This window comes from Anomaloglossus baeobatrachus, chromosome 3, assembly GCF_048569485.1.
Source record: "Anomaloglossus baeobatrachus isolate aAnoBae1 chromosome 3, aAnoBae1.hap1, whole genome shotgun sequence".
NCBI classification, from domain to species: domain Eukaryota; kingdom Metazoa; phylum Chordata; class Amphibia; order Anura; family Aromobatidae; genus Anomaloglossus; species Anomaloglossus baeobatrachus.
The window spans coordinates 78455725-78474772 of NC_134355.1; the positions used below are offsets into that span (position 1 = coordinate 78455725).

At 47.3% G+C, this 19048-nt stretch overlaps 1 protein-coding gene across 1 annotated transcript in view; it reads left to right on the forward strand.

Annotated features, from left to right (window-relative positions):
* Positions 1-435: 435 nt before the first annotated feature.
* Positions 436-19048, forward strand: part of PLEK (pleckstrin) — an 85495-nt gene continuing 66882 nt past the window's right edge. The window contains exon 1 of the mRNA XM_075338057.1: positions 436-522. Coding sequence (XP_075194172.1) covers positions 475-522 — 48 coding nt within the window. The 5' untranslated portion in view covers positions 436-474. The remainder of the gene's footprint in view (positions 523-19048) is intronic.

A 19048-nucleotide genomic window follows, 5' to 3' on the forward strand; every position in this document is an offset into this window, starting at 1 on the left:
TGAGCTTTTATCCTAGTGCCCAGTTCTAGTGACTCCTGGGTAGCGGTGTATCGGGGGCAGGAGAGATACATGTGGATCCTGACTGTTTTTGACTAGAGACAATGGCAATTTTTTTTAATAAATTTTGGGTTGGATGGAGGAGTTCACATCATATATTTATAGACCTTTACATAAACCTTAGTCATACAGCACCAAGACATCGTCTTCTTTTTCCCATTTTCAAAAGTTGTTCACAAATATCACTGTGCCACAGTTTATTCGTCATTGGTAAGATGACATTTTGGTTACAGCAAAAACCCAGTGCTCTGACATTGCTTCCCCTATGTAACTGTTAAATGAGGAAACAGCCCAGGGTGTGATTGGTCACTGAACAGTTACTAAACCTGCACGGAAACAGATAGTCAATGACCAACATTTTATTTCTGTCACAACCTCGGAAATTTTCATTTCACATTTTCTGACGAGGAGGAGAAGATGGAGAGAGAGCCGCAAAAAATTCGAGATGGCTATCTTGTGAAGAAAGTAAGTAACTTTATACATAATGTAAAGGAGTCCTAGTTACCAGCATCATTAATTACATAGCCTTGTGTTTTTTGGGGGGCTTTTTAACATGAAGGTTCTCTAAAATGGGACTACATTTTTTTGGGGGTATACTTTCATTGTCTATTAGATAAAGGGGCCACAAGAGAACGATTTAAGAGCCAATTTTTTACATATCGATTGCCAACAAGCTGTTCTCAGTAGGATTGACATAGAAAATATAGAAACCTATCTCTATAAAATTAGAGTCAGCAGACAGATCGGTGATGAGCACCAGACTTTCAAGAATACTTCAAAGATATGCTGATAATAGCAGGATAGCATGGGTTAAACGGAAACGAATAGTGAATACATTCTGTCCGATCCACAGGCAGCAAAGATCAGACATTGGCTGTATGATTTCAGGCAGCTTTGGTTGACTATGAAACTCTGTGGAGTTTCAAGAAGAACACTTTAACTTAGGACCAAGCCTCATCGGAGAATAGTCGGCAAGGCTGGTCTCTGGTTTTTTCCCACCACTGCCAGTGACTGACAGCTCTCCATACACACACACACACACAGAGGGAGATCTGTCACTCAAGGAGAGCGGGCAAGGAAAAGCTGCCGGGGACCCTCTAGTCCAGCTCGTATGGGTTGGTTCCCGTTAACGTTTCATCCCTTTGCGAACAATTTCCGTTTTTGCATTTTCATTTTTAAATCCCAGAACTTTCCTTCCTCCCCCAAAAACAATTACTCACTCGCCCATGTAACCTGCATTTTAAAAACATCTCCAGAATCTGACCATTTCTCACCTTTGATACTGCAAATACCCTTAAGGCCCCGTCACACGCAGCGATATCGCTGGCGATATCACTAGCGAGCGTACTCGCCCCCGTCGTTTGTGCGCAATGGGCAAATCGCTGCCCGTGGCGCACAATATCGTTCAGAGCCATCACACGGACTTACCTGCCTAGCGATGTCGCTGTGGCCGGCGAACCACCTCCTTTCTAAGGGGGCGGTTGGTGCGGCGTCACAGCTGCGTCACTAAGCAGCCACCCAATAGAAGCGGAGGGGTGGAGATGAGCGGCCGTAACATCCCGCCCACCTCCTTCCTTCCTCATTGCTGGCGGCCGCAGGTAAGCTGTAGTTCATCGTTCCTGAGGTGTCACACGTAGCGATGTGTGCTGCCTCAGGAACGACAAACAACCTGCATCCTCAACAATCAACAATTTTTTGAAAATGAACGACATGTCAACGATGGACGATTTGGTGAGTATTTTCTATCATTAACGGTCGCTCGTTGGTGTCACACGCAACGACGTCGCTAACGATGCCGGATGTGCGTCACGGAATCCGTGACCCCGGCGATATATCGTTAGATACGTCGTTGCGTGTAATGGGGCCTTTACTGTTGCTTTTATTCATTTTCGCCTGGACTATTGCAACTCTTTACTGATCAGTCACCCTCTATCCAAACTTTCTCCTCTCCAATCCATCCTGAACGCAGCAGCCAGGGTCAAGTTTCTGTCCAGCCGCTTCACCGATGCCTCCACCTTGTGCCAGTCACTGCACTGGTTGCCTATCAGCTACAGAATAAAATACAAACTCATATCTCTCACACACAAAGCTCTCCACAATTCTGCACCACTTTATATCTCATCCATCATCTCTGTCTATCAGCCTACCACCCCCCTCCGTTCTGCAAATGATTTTAGACTAACATCATCCATTATCTGATCCCCACACCTCGTCTCCAGGATTTTTCTTGTGCTGCTCCAGTTTTCTGGAATGCACTACCCCAAGGTAAGCAACTAATATCCAACCCCCACGTTTTTAAGCGTGCAATGAAAACACATCTCTTCATCTTAACTCACTAACCTAACTCTCCCCTGTTCCCACCTTCTAAATGCTATTCAAAACCTTCTCCCTCCTAATTCTGTCCACACATGCTCCCTAAATCCAATAGCACGCGGATCGGGCAGAATGTCTGGTTTCCTTTAGGAGTATTGTCCTAGAGTTTGGTTAACCAGGATAGAAATTTTGCACTATATTATATATGCAATCAAGCAATTACCATGACATAAACCCTAGAAGGATAAAAAATAAAATAAAAAAAAAATATATCCCTTACTAGGATAAAAAAAAATGAATAAATTAAATGACAAAAAATATGTATAAAATGAACACACAATGAGCTATTTTCCCATTTCAAATGCTTAATTATGTAAAATAAAAAAACATAGAAAATTATCACATGCATAAAATAAATCATTATTAATCACTTTTGCTAAATTCCATAAAAAAAAAAAAACACTTAAAATGCATTGATGTTGATTATTCAACCAGCTCTCCAAAAACATATACAAAAAGGATCAAAAGCAAATAGCTCTGTCCACGGTAAAATGAAACCTTCATAGTTACAGTTGGGTGAAGGAAGCTGATGTCCCTTCTCCCGGCGGCTTTCACTGCTGTTGATTCCGGATGTCATCAGAGGTGGCACTGAAAGAAGATGTGGCAAGTGACCACAGCGCTGCCCCCAATGACATCCAGTTCCGGGGGTGTGGGGGGCTGATCCTCACTGCTGGAAAGTGAATGACAGGCCTTCCTTCTGATGACATCTGACTTGAAAATCCCCATTGAGTGCTGGGACTCAAAGGGAAACGTCACATGTTATGGTTTAAAAATAGATATTTATGCAGTACATTTTATGTGTTGGTCAACCATGTTAAAGGGAAAGTGAGATCCGAAAATGATCACAATTTTTTTTTTCATATATATTTTTTTGTGTTGCCTTTTTTAATTTTTCATCACACTATTAAAAGAACATAAAATCTTGCCCCTCTCACTGACACTGTTTGTTCTATACAGATCTTTTTTTTTAGCAGCCATCTCATTATCAACAGGCAACCATAGAATGACAGTAGATACCTCTATATACAGTGCCTTTTCAACCTCTTCCCACATTTCAGGCTTCAAACATAAAGATAAAAACTTTAAATTTTATGGTGAAGAATCAACAAGTGGTACACAATTATGAAGTTAAACGAAATTTGTTGCTTATTTTAAACTTTTATAAAAAACAATAAACTGAAAATTGGGGCATGCAATATTATTCATCCCCTTTAAGTTAATACTTTGTAGCACCACGTTTTCCTGCGATTACAGCTGCAGTCGCTTGGGGTATGTCTCTATCAGTTTTGCACATCAAGAGGCTGCAATTCTTGCCCATTCTTCCTTTGTAAACAGCTGGAGCCTGAGTGAGGTTGGATGGAGAGCGTTTGTGAACAGCAGTTTTCAGCTCTTTCCACAGATTCTTGATTGGATTCAGGTCTGGACTTTCACTTGGCCATTCTAACACCTGGATACGTTTATTTGTGATCCATTCCATTGTAGATTTTGATTTATGCTTTGAATCATTGTCTTGTTGAAAGACAAATCTCCGCCCCAGTCTCAGGTCTTTTGCAGGCTCCAACAGGTTTTCTTCAAGAATGGTCCTGTATTTGGCTCCATCCATCTTCCCATCAATTTTAACCACCTTCCCTGTCCCTGCTAAAGAAAAGCAGACCCAAACCATGATGCTGCCACCACCATGTTTGACAGTGGGGATGGTGTGTTCAGGATGATGAGCTGTGTTGCTTTTATGCCAAGCATATCGTTTGACATTGTGCCCAAAAAGTTCGATTTTGGTTTCATTTGACCAGAGCACCTACTTCCACGTTTGGTGTGTCTCCCAGGTGGCTTGTGGCAAACTTTAAACAACACTTTTTATGGATATCTTTGATAAATGGCTTTCTTTTTGCCACTCTTCCATAAAGGCCAGATTTGTGCAGTGTACGACTGATTGTTGTCCTGTAGATCTCTGCAGTAGATCTCTGGCTGCATCTCTGATTAGTCTTCTCCTTGTTTGAGATTACATTTTTGAGGGACGGCCGGGTCTTGGTAGATTTGCAGTGATATGATACTCTTTCCATTTCAATATGATCGCTTGCACAGTGTTTCTTGGGATGTTTAAAGTTGTGGAAATCTTTTTGTAACCAAATCCACAACAGTATCACGGACCTGCCTGTTGTGTTCCTTGGTCTTCATGATGCTCTCTGTGCTTTAAACAATACACTGAGTCTATCACAGAGCAGGTGCATTTATACAGAGACTTGATTACAAACAGGTGGCTTATATTTATCATCATCAGTGATTTAGGACAACATTGGATCTTTCAGAGATCCTCAATAAACTTCTGGAGTGAGTTTGTTGCACTAAAAGTAAAGGGGATGAATAATATTGCACGCCCAATTTTCAGTTTATTATTTTTTTTAGCAAACATTTAAAATAAGCAATAAATTTCATTCAACTTCACAATTGTGTCCCACTTGTTGTTGATTCTTCACCATAACATTAAAATTTTTATCTTTATGTTTGAAGCCTGAAATGTGGGAAAAGGTTGAAAAATTCAAGCGGACCGAATACTTTCGCAAGGCACTGTAGATAGCACTTAAAACACCACTACACTGGAGTGCTGCTGGAGTGCTGCTTTAAATCTAAGTCCCTTCCCACTACAGTTATACTCACCCTCCGGCATTTTCATCTGTTATCGGGGTCACGCTGGTCGGGGTCTCCTGCTGTTTGTGACCTGCCGGCTGCTTCAGTGTTTCGAGGAGGGCGCTGAAGGTCACTTTGCAATGCAAGTCTATGAGCGCCTCATTCTGGCCATTATAGACTTTTATATAGAGCTTTCGATGTAACTTCTGACTTCCGGCCAGTCAGAAGTTATGGTCACAAGGTGGTACTTTTGGATCAGAGTGGCGTCGAAAAAGAATGAAGATGGTGGAGGATAAGTATAAATGTACAGGAAGGGACATTAGATTAAAAGAACCACTCCAGCGCTGAAAGTGGTGTTTTAATATGGCTAACAATAAGTGATAATTACAGCTCAACTCATCGAAGCACAGTGATCTCTACTGAGATCAAAGTATACCTAAGAAAAAAAACTATCTATCATAAAAGTTACTGAACATCTCAAGACAATTATCTATGCTTCAATCACAAAAAAACAGAATAAAAAAAATCTGCAATAAAAAATTAGAATAAATTGATTTTTAAAACTGATTTGCTTGTTTTAAAACACTATATATAGGTGATATGTTGGCTGAAGAGGATAAAGTTTAAAAGTGACTGCAAAAATTCTTTGTTAAAAAAATAAGATAGTCTACCAAGGGTAAAAATGCTGAAAGTGTAGGATATAACGGTCCAAAGCTACACACATGGTCAAAATTGTTGGTACCCCTCGTTTAATGAAAGAAAAACCCACAATGGTCACAGAAATAAGTTGAATCTATCAAAAGTAATAATAAATAAAAAATCTATGAAAATGAACAAATGAAAGTCAGACATTGCTAATTTTCAGCTTCCACAGAATTTAAAAAAAAAATTAAACTCATGAAATAGGACAGAAATGATGGTACTCTTAACTTAATACTTTGTTGCACAACCTTTTGAGGCAATCACCGCAATCAAATGATTCCTGTTACTGTCAATGAGATTTCTGCACTTCTCGACAGGTATTTTGGCAACTCCTCAAGAGAAAACTGCTCCCGTTGTCTTGTGTTTGAAAGTTGCCTTTTCCAGATGGGATGTTTCAGCTCTTTTCAAAGATGCTCAATAGGATTTAGGTCAGGACTCATAGAAGGTCACTTCAGAATAGTCCAATGTTTTCCTCTTAGCCATTCTTGGGTGTTTTTAACTGTGTGGTTTGAGTCATTATCCTGTTGAAAGACCCATGACCTGCGACTGAGACCAAGCTTTCTGACACGGGCAGCACATTACTCTCTAGAATCCCTTGATAGTCTTGAGATTTCATTGTACCCTGCACAAATTCAAGAAACCCTGAAGCCTCCTCCATGTTTCACAGTAGGGACAATGTTCTTTTTTTGATATTCTTTATTTTTCTGCCTGTAAACATAGAGCTGATGTGCCTTGCAAAAAAGTTCCATTTTTGTCTGATCTGTCCATAGGACTTTCTCCCAGAAGCTTTGAGGCTTGTAAACATGTAGTTTGTAAAATTCCAATATGGCTTTTTTATGTTTTTTTCAACAATGGTGTCCTTCTTGGTCGTCTCCCATGAAGTCCACTTTGGCTCAAACAATTACGGATGGTGCGATCTGACACTGATATTCCTTGAGCTTGAAGTTCACCTTTAATCTCTTTAGACATTTTTCTGGGCTCTTTTGTCCCATTCGCATTATCGGTCTCTTTGATTTGTCAGCAATTTTCCTCCTGCAGCCACGCCCAGGGAGGTTGGCAACAGTCCCATGTATCTTAAATTTCTGAATAATATGTGCAACTGTAGTCACAGGAACATCAAGCTGCTTGGAGATGGTCATTTAACCTTCACCTTTAACATGCTTGTGTATAATTTTCTTTATAATCTCCTGAGACAACTCTTTCCTTCGCTTCCTCTGATCCATATTGAGTGTTGTATACACCATTTCACCAAATAGCACAGTGAGTATCTGTAGCCCAATGTACAGTCAATAAAAATCAACAACCAAACCCATCGCATGATTGTAGTTGAATATCAATGTAGGCATATATACTACTGTGACGCCCTGGGCAAGCCAGGGGTCACAGGTCATCACACCACCACACCCTACACCCCAGTTAGGAACACCAAGCTAACCAAAAATCCTTGTTGCCTTCCTCCAGGGGCTGATGTCCACACCAGGGGGTGGGCCAGGCGGTTGGCTCCGCCCACCAAGGAGTTCACAGCCCTGGAGGCGGGAGAACCAGGCAGTTCAGTTTAGGAGGTGAAAGTGAAAGGAAGGAAGTGAAGTAGTAGTGGAGCTTAGGAGAAAAGCTGAAGTAAAGTAAAAAGTGACAGTTTGTAAAGCCTGAAGTTGGTCCAGGTGTGTGCCCCGGGCTGAGAGACAGCAAGGTCAGCAGACGGAGGTGATTGTCCACAGGGGTGACTGCTCGGAGGTTACTGGAAGGACCGTGGACGGGTGGTGACCCGGCGGTCTGGAGCAGTGTACAAGGAACAGTCAGCACTAGGTCAGGGGCCTTTCGGATCCCGGCAAGGCTAGGAGTCGCCATAATTTGCAAATCCGTCAGTGAAGGGGACGACTGTCTCCCAACAACCAAGTCCCGATAGAAGGCAACAGTCCGACCATAACGGAGAGACACCGCCACCGCACCAGTTTCTCAGGGCCAGCGCCTGCGGGCAAAGTAGGGCTCCTCCGGCCCATATCCAAGCCGGGGAGCAGGTTACCGGTGGGAGCCCATTGCAACCATCATCATCTTAGGTGCAGGACAAAGGGACCGTCACCGTCAACTACTGGGGAAAAGCAAGTGCAGCCGTCCGTGGGAACCGTCTTTCCAGCCGTGTGTTTTACCGAGAACTGTGTCATCGTCTCAGGCTGAGTGAGTACCACAGTGCCGCAAGACACAGCGCTGCCCCCGCGTCCCTGCGCCCACCAAGCCCTGCATCTCCCACCACATCACTGGGCCCCGGGATCACCAACCCCTACCCACGGAGGGGCAACACAACAACTTGCTGCTCCATACCATCATTCCCGGGATCCCCATACAGAGCAGCGGTGGTGTCAACAAATCACGGACAATAAACTATATCCCAAAACCCAATCCCCTTTCAATCACGGCCGAGGAGCGCCGCTCAAGACCCCCCGGGATCCGGCCCACCGCTCGAGCCACCACTGAGCAGCCGGACCCGAGCAGAGGGGTGAGCGCAGTGCTGACACCCTCCTCCCCGCCCGCGACACTACCAAGGTGACATGCAAGCAGTAATGAACTGGGACTAATCACTGAATCAGAATATAAACAGAGAAAAAAATGCGATCTGACTATCATATAACAAAGCAGTGAAAAACCTTTATTAAGAATGGTGTAGGTGACAGCGTGTTGCACAGACAAACATACAGGAGGCACACATTCCAGCAGAAAAGTAAACAGCAGTTTACAATACAAGTCTATACTACTGCAATATAAAGCACCCAACCGATGTAAATACTGTATTGAATGGACCTATATGAGAAAGACCAGGAGGGCCAAAAAAGGTGTAGAAAGCCAATAGTAGCCTTAAAATTAAGGACAGAATGGAATAAACTAATAAGCTCACCTATGTAGAACCAAAGGTTGGGGAGTGCTTGCAAGTGAATAAAACCTGGTGCCAGATTTCCTTTAAGCCAGGGGTGATCGGGTCATTTAATTTGGTTTACCTAAACGTACACATTTAGGTCATGGATTTTACACATTAGCCCTGTAAAGCTGTTAACATTTTTGTTTGAGTTTCCTCTTTTAACTTCCTTTTTACTGTTCTCTAAGTTATTTTAGGGAAAAACATCTGCACCATACAGGCTCATTCTATGTGATGAACCCAGTCTAAAGCGAGCTTTACACGCTACGATGTCGTTAATGATTTATCGTTGGGGTCACGTTGTTTGTGACGCACATCCGGTGTCATTAACGAGATCGTAACGTGTAAAGCCTGCTTTACACCTTACGATATCACATATGATATCGTATGCGATCATACCCACCCCCATCGTATGTGCGGCACGTTCAATTTGTTGACTGTGTTGCACAAACGATTATTTGCCGTCACACGTACTTACCCTTCCATATGACCTCGATGTGGGCGGCGAACATCCACTTCCTGGAGTGGGAGGGACGTTTGGCGTCACAGCGACGTCACGCGGCAGCCGGCCAATAGAAGCGAAGGGGCGGAGATGAGCGTGACGTAAACATCCCGCCCACCTCCTTCCTTCCGCATTGCCAGCGGGAGCCGCGGGACGCAGGTAAGATCTGTTTATCGTTCCCGGGGTGTCACACACTGTGATGTGTGCTGCCTCGGGAACATTGAACAGCCCGACGTACAATTTTAAGGAAATGAACGACGTGTATACGATGAACAGTTTTACGTTCAATCGCAATCGCACGTAGGTGTCACATGCTACAACAACACTAATGATGCCGGATGTGCGTCACGACGTGACACATCGTTAGATTTGTTGTAGCGTGTAAAGCCTGCTTAACAGTCATGTGCAACCTAAAACGATCGCAAAAGCGGCAAAAATCGTTTGCCGCGGAGAGGTCGTCCTAAAACAAAAAAATCGTTCTCTTCTAATTAGCGATGTTGTTCCCCGTTCCTGCGGCAGCACACATCGCTATGTGTGACACCGCAGGAGCGAGGAACATCTCCTTTCCTGCCTCCACTGGCTATGCGGAAGGAAGGAGGTAGGCGGGATGTTTACGTCCCGCTCATCTCCGCCCCTCCACTTCTATTGGATGGCTGCCGTGTGACGTCGCTGTGACACCGCATGACCCGCCCCCTTAGAAAGGAGGCGGTTCGCAGGCCAGAGTGACGTCGCAGGACAGGTAAGTCCATGTGACGGGGTTAAGCGAGGTTGTGCGCGATGGGCAGCGATATGCCCGTGTCACACAACCGACGGGGGCGGGTACGATCGCCTGCAATCTCGCTAGCAAGATCGCAGCGTGTAAAGCCCGCTTAAGTCTTCTATAAAAGTGAAAATCTCTATGTTAACAAATACAAGTAAAGGGGGTAGTGGCAAAAAACATAGAAACCTCTCATATATTCATCACTCTTAGGGCGCATTCATACAACTATAAATCAGCCCAAGATGGGACCGCAATACTCGGACTGGTCGCATGTCTCTAGTCCCAAGCGTGACAGCTGCATAGAAATGTATGAAGCTGTCACGCTCAGGTTGTGAGAGCTGCAGCCAGTCCAAACATTGCGGTCTGATCTCGGTCCGATTTATACGGTTGTATGAATGAGCCCTTACATTGTATGCTAATTAAAAGTGAAGCGTGATAGTGGTGTGTGAATATGCTCACCATTGCTTAATACTCTAGCATTGGGGTGCTCGTGTATGCTTGTTACTTGATCGAGTATTGCGGGTGCTTGAGCGCCATGAGAGAGCCGCCACGCATGTTTTGCAGCTTTTAGACAATCTAAATGCAGGGATTGTATGTCATACATGGTAATGCCGTAACTATATTGGCTACTGGCATTACTGTGATTGGCTAGCCGCTTTGTCATCAGGTCTCATATAAGACCCAAGGGGCACAATGCTCATCACACTGCAACTCAGAGAAAGTTGATCTAGAAGGGAAAACTTAGATTAGAGCAGGCATATAGGCAGGGTTTATTGCCTTGCAGTCCTTCTATACTTATAGCGCTGCTGCAACCTAAAACCAAAAGTCCGTTTCAGGGCTACATACTGTCCTTTCTTTAGTAAAACCACTGCTACCTGCATTTAGTGTAGAAATAGCTAGGTCTAGTTTAGGATTAGAGGTGTATAGTCAGGATTTATTGTTATACAGTCCTTCAATACTTATACTGCTGCTTCAACCTGAAACCAAAAGTCGGCTTATTACTGTCCTTTTTTTCTAGTAAAACTGCTGCTACCTGCATTTAGTATAGACATAGCTGGTGGAGGAGCGATAGTTTAGGATCATAGGCATATAGGCAGGGTTTATTACCATATTCCAATTTTATTGACTGACAATAAAATATACAAAAGCAAAGATAATTTTGATTTTACAGGAAAAAATGTTAGGAAAGATTATTTCCTGTATAGTGACTTGTCTATAAGGCAAAATTAAAACAAGAAAAAAAAAATGCCTACTCGACCCATTAATAACCAATTCATCTCTCACCATATTTCCCCGTCGCCTCTGACTACAGTAGATAACATAGTGGAGGGGGAAATAAAACTACACCCACAGGTAGTCACCGGTAAATGTAATTTTAACATTTTACTACCTTATCTGGGCATGTGGTGTGTGTGACATGGTCAGACACATCATGTTTAATTCATGAAAGAGGGACTCTGAAATTCATAATGCCTATTCGGACAATGCAAGAACTGTCAAAAATTAGAAGGACGAGGGACTATGATACACCCTGTATTAGACATAAAGGAGGGCCTCATACACATTCTGTTAAAATTGTTAGGTAGTGTGACACCTAGACTCATAAAGCCTATGCACTAGGTGAAGGGCTGCTAAACATTAAAAGGAGGGACTACAATACACCCTGTATAACATGTTTTAAATACCCAGAAAGAAAGGAGTCTTTGAGTTTTGCTATAATACCAATGAAGTATAGTACCCAAATGAACAACAAGGAAGTATGCAATTTAAATAGTTTATTCAAAGTCGTGGTCCGGGATACATAAAATTACAAATATATAACCGATGGTGGGGTATAGTGCAAGAAGGGGAAAGAACCCCACGTGTCCCTTTTATTTTAAGACAGATATTATATTGCAGTTAAGGTGTGCAAGTGAGTATACAAAAGTTATTAATAATGGTGCCAGACAAATGGAACTATAGTTCTACTCCATATATATAGCACCCCTGAAGCTCTAGTCGCTACAGGGTACTGCAACTGAGTTAAGGAGCAGTATCTATCTGGGGTAAGGCTGCTTTCACACATCATATTTTTGCCATCAGGCACAATCCAGCAAAAACCTGAAAAAACACATCCGGCGTCTGTTGCCCCCGGATCCTTTTTCCCCCGTAGACTTCAATTAGCACCGGATTGTGCCGGATGGCCTTGCGTTCCATCCAGCTTTCGCCGGATACGGCAAAATTTGCTTGTCCGGAGGCCGAATGGTACGCTAAGGGGAACCTTTTTCGTCTCCGGTGAAACACCGTATTGTGCCGGATCCAGCACCATACGGCATGTTTTATAATGTGTTAGGACCAGGAGGATGCGTAGGCCCAGGAGGTGGATCCACTGGACTGAGCACCCCACCGGAGCACTACGGGTAGCAGGACAGTCCATTCAGAGGAGTGGAGTGAAGAAGTCCCTGGGACCACGGAGTCTCTGAAGGTAGTCCGGGTGACGGAGCTCAGGTTCGGAGGCCGGGATGATGTCAGGCAGAGTCCGGAACCAGCTGAGCGAGGAGGTCGGTCACCACACGGATCCAGGGATCGGAGACGGTAGGGACTGATGAGATGGCGGACAGTCACCGTTCGGGGTTCTGGAACCATCAGGACCGGTTGGCGAGACAGGAGCGGCTCTACAAGAGAGATAGGTGAGTACGGGACAAGGCACAGGGGGACCTGACTCCTAGCTTAGCAAACACGAAGAACAGGCCCCATCCACTTGGAAAGGAACCCCCTATATACCCTGTACCTGAGTCTTCAATATCCTGTTGGAGGACACTGGCCCTTTAAAAGAGGGTCAATGACCGCGCGCGCGCCCTAATGCGCATGCGCGAGGCCCAGGTGCCAGAATCCAGAGCAGGAAGCGGTGCACCGGAGGCAGGAGTGCCGGGCTGGCTCAGCGTCGCAGACGGGCGCCGGGAGCGGGGACCGGGTTGCCTGGAGGACGCAGGTGAGGGAGCATGGAGGCTGTGGAGCGGGGGACCGGGGAGCGTGGCACGGGAGCGGGGAAGCGTGGCACGGGAGCCGGGGAGCGTGACACGGGAGCGGGGAAGCGTGGCAGGAGAGCCGGGGAGCGTGGCAGGGGAGCGTGGCACGGGAGCTGGGGAGTGTGACAGTACCCCCTCCCCCACGCCCCCCTCCCCGCAACCGGGACAGGAAGGCACGTATCAGGGGAGTACCCACATTCTCCCGCGGTTCCCAGGACCTATCCTCAGGACCATACCCAGCCCAGTCTACCAGGAAGAACTGTCGGCCCCGCACGGTCTTCATGGCCACGATATCCCTTACCGCATAGATGTCATCGTCAGCAATAGGAGGAGGAGCAGAACTGGCATCAGCGGAGAAAGGACCAAGGACAACCGGCTTGAGCAGGGAGACGTGGAAGGAGTTGGGTATCCTCATCGTGGCCGGGAGCTGCAGCTTGTAGGAGACCTCATTGATCTTGCCGATGACTTTAAATGGCCCGATGTATCGAGGACCCAGCTTGTACGATGGTAGCGTCAATCGGACATATTTGGAAGCAAGCCAGACCAGATCTCCAGAAGAGAAACACGGAGGATCCAGACGCCTCTTGTCCGTGTGCCTCTTCATCCGCAGGGAAGCGCGTCCAAGGGACGTCTTGACAGAGTCCCAAATTGTTGAAAAGTCACGGACTACGGTATCAGCAGCAGGGACATCCGAGGAAGAAGATACAGGTAATGGGACGGAAGGCTGAAGTCTGTAAACGACATGGAAGGGAGAGCTGGAGGAGGACTCACTGACGTGATGGTTATGGGAGAATTCAGCCCAAGGAAGGAGTGTGGCCCAATCGTCGTGATGCGTGTTAACGTAGTGACGCAAGAAGGAGGTCAGGATCTGATTGACTCGTTCCACTTGGCCATTCGACTGAGGGTGGTAGGCCGAAGAAAAGTCCAGAGCCATTCCCAGATGTTTGCAGAGAGCCCTCCAGAAGCGCGAGGTAAACTGAGTTCCTCTGTCGGACACAATGTGTGAGGGAAAGCCATGCAACCGGAAGATGTGCTGTAAGTAGGCATCAGCGAGCTCCTGGGCAGAGGGCAGTCCAGCTATAGGGAAGAAATGAGCCATCTTGGAGAAACGGTCCACCACGACCTATATGGCCGTGTGTCCGGAGGACAAGGGCAAGTCTGTAATAAAGTCCATTCCAATGTGTTGCCACGGAACGGAGGGAATTGGTAGCGGCAGAAGACGACCATATGGCAGGTGTTTGGGTGTCTTGTTCCGGGCACAAGAGGAGCAGGCTGAGACAAAAGACGCGACGTCCGTGCGAAGGGATGGCCACCAATAGTGACGTACAATTGTACTCCATGTTCTCTTCTGACCATCATGGCCGGCTATTTTCGAGGCATGGCCCCAGTGCAAGACTTTTTGTCTGTCGGTTTCAGAGACATAGGTCTTCCCGGGCGGTATCTGGGCCAGAGTGACAGGAGCCACCGGAATGACTTTACTTGGGCAGATGATGGGCTGGGATGTCTCCTCCTCCTGTTCCATGGGCACGAATGACCTGGACAAGGCATCTGCTCGCACATTCTTATCCGCGGGCCGAAAATGGAGTTGAAAATCGAACCTGGCAAAGAACAAGGACCACCTGGCTTGTCGTGGGTTCAGTTGCTGAGCAGACCGCAGGTATTCCAGGTTCTTGTGGTCCATGTAAATGATCATGGGGTACACTGCTCCCTCCAGAAGGTAGCGCCATTCCTCCAGAGCCAGTTTGACTGCTAATAGTACTTGGTCACTGATGGTGTAGTTGCGTTCAGGCGCCGAGAAGCTCTTGGAGAAGAAACCGTAAGTGACCATCTTCCCGGTGGAGGACTTCTGCATGAGCACTGCCCCGGCCCCAGAGGAGGAGGCATCCACCTCCAAGGTGAACTGTCGGTTTAACTCAGGACGGTGGAGCACAGGAGAGGAAGCAAATGCCCGCTTCAGGGAGCCAAACGCGGCGTCAGCCGCAGGTGACCAGTCCTTCGATTTAGCCCCCTTCTTGGTCAAGGCAGAGAGAGGAGCAGTCAGGGCAGAGAAGTGAGGGATGAACTGACGGTAATAGTTTGCAAAGCCAAGAAAATGTTGAATTGCCTTCAGTCCGGAAGGAGGGGGCCAGTTGAGAATGGAAGAGACCTTCTCCGGGTCCATCTGCAGGCCGGTATCGGAGATTATGTAACCCAGGAAGGGAAGAGAAGACTGCTCGAAGACACACTTCTCGTACTTGGCGTACAGGCAATTCTCTCTAAGCCTTTGTAGTACCAGCTGCACGTTCTCTCTGTGGGTCTGGAGGTCCGGAGAGAAGACCAGGATGTCATCCAAATATACCACCACACAGACGTAGAGAAGGTCCCGGAACACGTCGTTCACTAGTTCTTGAAAGACTGCCGGTGCGTTACACAGGCCGAAGGGCATCACACAATACTCGTAGTGCCCATCGTGAGTGTTAAATGCGGTCTTCCATTCGTCCCCCGAGCGGATGCGGACCAGGTTGTAGGCACCACGAAGATCCAACTTGGTAAACACACGAGCTCCTCTAAGCCGATCAAACAATTCGGGGATGAGCGGCAGGGGGTATTTATTATTATTTACGGTGATTTGGTTCAATCCCCGGTAGTCAATGCAGGGGCGCAGGTCGCCCTCTTTCTTCTTAACGAAGAAGAAGCCTGCTCCAGCAGGAGAGGAGGATCTCCGGATGAATCCCCTTGCCAGGTTCTCAGTGATGTAGGCAGACATGGCCCTTGTTTCAGCAGGGGACAAAGGATATATCCGTCCTCGAGGTGGTATGGTTCCCGGGAGTAGGTCGATGGCACAGTCGTAAGGACGATGTGGCGGCAGTACCTCTGACTCTTTTTTATCGAAAACGTCCGCGAAGGACCAATAGGCCGAAGGCAGTCCTGGTAGGGACTCCGGGATCGGAGGTCGTTGGATGGGCTGTATGGACTTCAGGCAGTTCTCGTGGCAAGAGGAGCTCCATCGGGTAATTTTGCCAGCACGCCAGCTGACCGACGGTTCGTGTGTCCGTAACCAGGGGAGTCCAGCAGGATTTGATGAGACATGTGCGGGAGGACGTAGAGAGTGATTTTCTCGGTGTGCAGGGCACCGATACGTAGTACTACAGGCTTGGTGATCCACGAGATGGTGTCAGAGAGGGGTCTCCCGTCTACAGAGGCGATCACGAGGGGTTTGTCGAGTGGAGTAACAGGCACCTGGTACTTGTCCACCGTAGCCTGCGGGATGAAATTGCCTGCTGCCCCAGAATCGAGGTACGCCTCTGCCGTGAACCGTGTCTCTCCCGCTGTCACTTGAACAGTCCACGTAACCGGGTCTGAGAGAGTCCCAGTACCTAGGGTGGCCTCTCCTACCAACCCTAGGCTTTGGAGTTTCCCGACCTATCTGGACAGGAATGTAGCAGGTATGTGCCCTCTCCGCAGTAGAAGCAGAGGCCCTTGGTGAGCTGTTCTGCTCGGCGTTGTTCGGACTGCCGCAAATGGTCAATCTGCATGGGCTCGTGGACAGAGACGCCAGACGACGCCGACTGAGGTACGGCGGGCTTCTGCGGAGGAGAGGAATGCCGTATCGGACATCTCTCGCGGGACACCTCTTTGGATCGTTCCTGAAAACGGAGGTCCACACGGGTGGCTAGTGCGATCAGGGCATCCAGGGTGGAAGGAACATCGCGGCCGGCCAGCTCGTCCTTAATACGACCGGAAAGTCCTTCCCAGAAGGCGGCGGTTAGGTAAGCCGTGGAGCATGGCACGGGAGCTGGGGAGCGTGACATAATGGAAGCCTGTGGACGCCGGATCCGGCGTAATGCGGCAAAAAACGGATACGGCCGCCACATCCATTTTTTTGAACTGAGCATGCTCAGTCTTATAACTGATCCATCAAAAAGCTGAGGGAACTTATGGAAAAAACTGATGCAACTGATCCGTTTTTTCACCGGATCCATCGCATCAGTTTTTTCGCCGGATCGTGCCTGATGCCAAAAAACTGATATGTGAAAGCAGCCTAAGTGACAGGTGGATTGCCGGTGCTCACACCAGCACACACATTTCACATGCAGTTAGGTGCCTTCCCCACAGGGGGAGTGGACTGGGGTGGGCAGGGAGAGTTAGCCGTCCAGTAGCATGGGACTTCCCAGTCACCAGGACAACCACTAGGGGGCGGGTGCCACATGGGGTATAAGAGGAGGTAGCCATGACACATAGTGAGCTTTCTAGAGGGACGTCCCCTGAGACCAGACTGGGTGCAGGAAAGCACCAGTGCTGGAGGGATGAGACAAAGCTCACCTTTCTGCTGTGGAGCCTGGGGCCTGTGAGCTAGAGCTTGGCCTAGGTTCCTTCTGCCAGTCGAAGGACAAACAGGACATTTACTCTGCCACCGGTAACCGCCTGGAACTTGCACTGGATAACCAGAGATTTACTAGCAGTGAACCAGGACACACTCGGGTAATCTCCTAAGCAGTGAGTAAACACACTTGAATCAGAGCTCTTGCCTTGTTTCCATAATTTACCGGTGACTCCGTCCCGTGTTCCGGCGTCCACGGCCCTCTACCAGCCAGCCGCCCACCCTCCCAGGGCAACCACTCCACCTGTAGGGAGTGTTGTGATCCAGTGACCGAGGAGGATCAGAAAAAGAGCAATAACTCGGAACCCAGAAAATAACCAGAGTGGCTGGAAACTTAACGGACTGCAGACCTATTACTGAGACACAACTAGAAGTAGCTGTGGGACGAGCCTACGATGACCTAGTCGTCTCGATACAGCCAGAGAACTAAATATTCTAACAGAGAGAAATATAGAAAAGCTAATCTGCCTCGGAGTAGTCCCCAAAGATATAGATAGCCCCCCACATGTAAAGATTACGAGGATGTAGGAAAACACATTACGTAGCTAGAGAACAGATTCAGCAAAGAGGAGGCCCAAATTAGCTATATAGGAATGGATGGGAAAGAGCACTGTCTGCAGACGTAAAAACCACAATAAATACCAGCCCGCCTGACATGGAAAAATACTGAGCCTAAACAGGCTCTCCTCTGCTATAGCAGTACTCTGGTGTTACTGGGATCCAAGAAAAACACTGATATAGAGAGGGGACTGAATATTGTACCAGCATGACAACACAATAAATAACAGAACATGGAGCAAGGTACACAGATACTCCCAGCAGGTAATAATCCAATTCCACCAAGAACTCCACACAGGCAAAATAACAAGAAAGTGAAAACCATAAGCAAAGGTACAAGAACCAACTTATCTGAGAGGAGTTCTGGTAGACACAGAGAAAAGGGCTGGTTTCAGGATGTCCTTAGTAGAGATGAGCGAGCCTCTGAAGACTCGAGTTCGGTTCGGTTCGTCGAACGGAGGCCCCGTTCGAGAACCGTTTGACGAACCGTTCAACGAACCTCTCGAACCCCATTGAAAACAATGGGAGGCAAACACAAAGACATAAAAACACATTATACATGTACACATGCAGTTAATAAACATTTCCATAACACTTACAGGTCCCCGCGACGCGTCCTGCACTCTGTCTCCCACCGCTTTTCCTTCCGATGATCGCTGCGTCCTCCCGGTAACCAGCACAGATGATAGGACCTATCGTGACGTCAAAATAGCATGTGACCAGTCACGTGTCTATTATCTCATTGGCTACAGTCTGGTCACATGGCTAGACGTCATTGCTAGGTCCTGTCAGTGCATCCCTCCGGTACACGGTGATCATTCCAGCATGTCCGTGTACCGGCAAAATGCTCTGGCACATGGTTAACTCCCCGTTCCTGAATGTGTGCGCTCTTTACAGAGTAAGCCCACATGCAGGGACTAGCTGTCACAGCCGGTAAATAGCGGCACCGGGAATCACATGATCGGAGCACCGTTGCTATGGTAACCCGCCTGTCAGCGGCGATGACACCGCTTACAGCACGCAGCCTATGCTCACTCTCACTGAGTGGTTAGACTGCATGGGGAGCTGCAGCGTCTTCCTCACATGCAGTGCTGTCTGATGTAGCAGAGCTGCATGGGTTGAAGGAGAAAGAAGACAGAAGAGCAGGATCGTGGAGGGATGAGAGGCAGTAATAAACATGGAGTTTTTAAGTGTG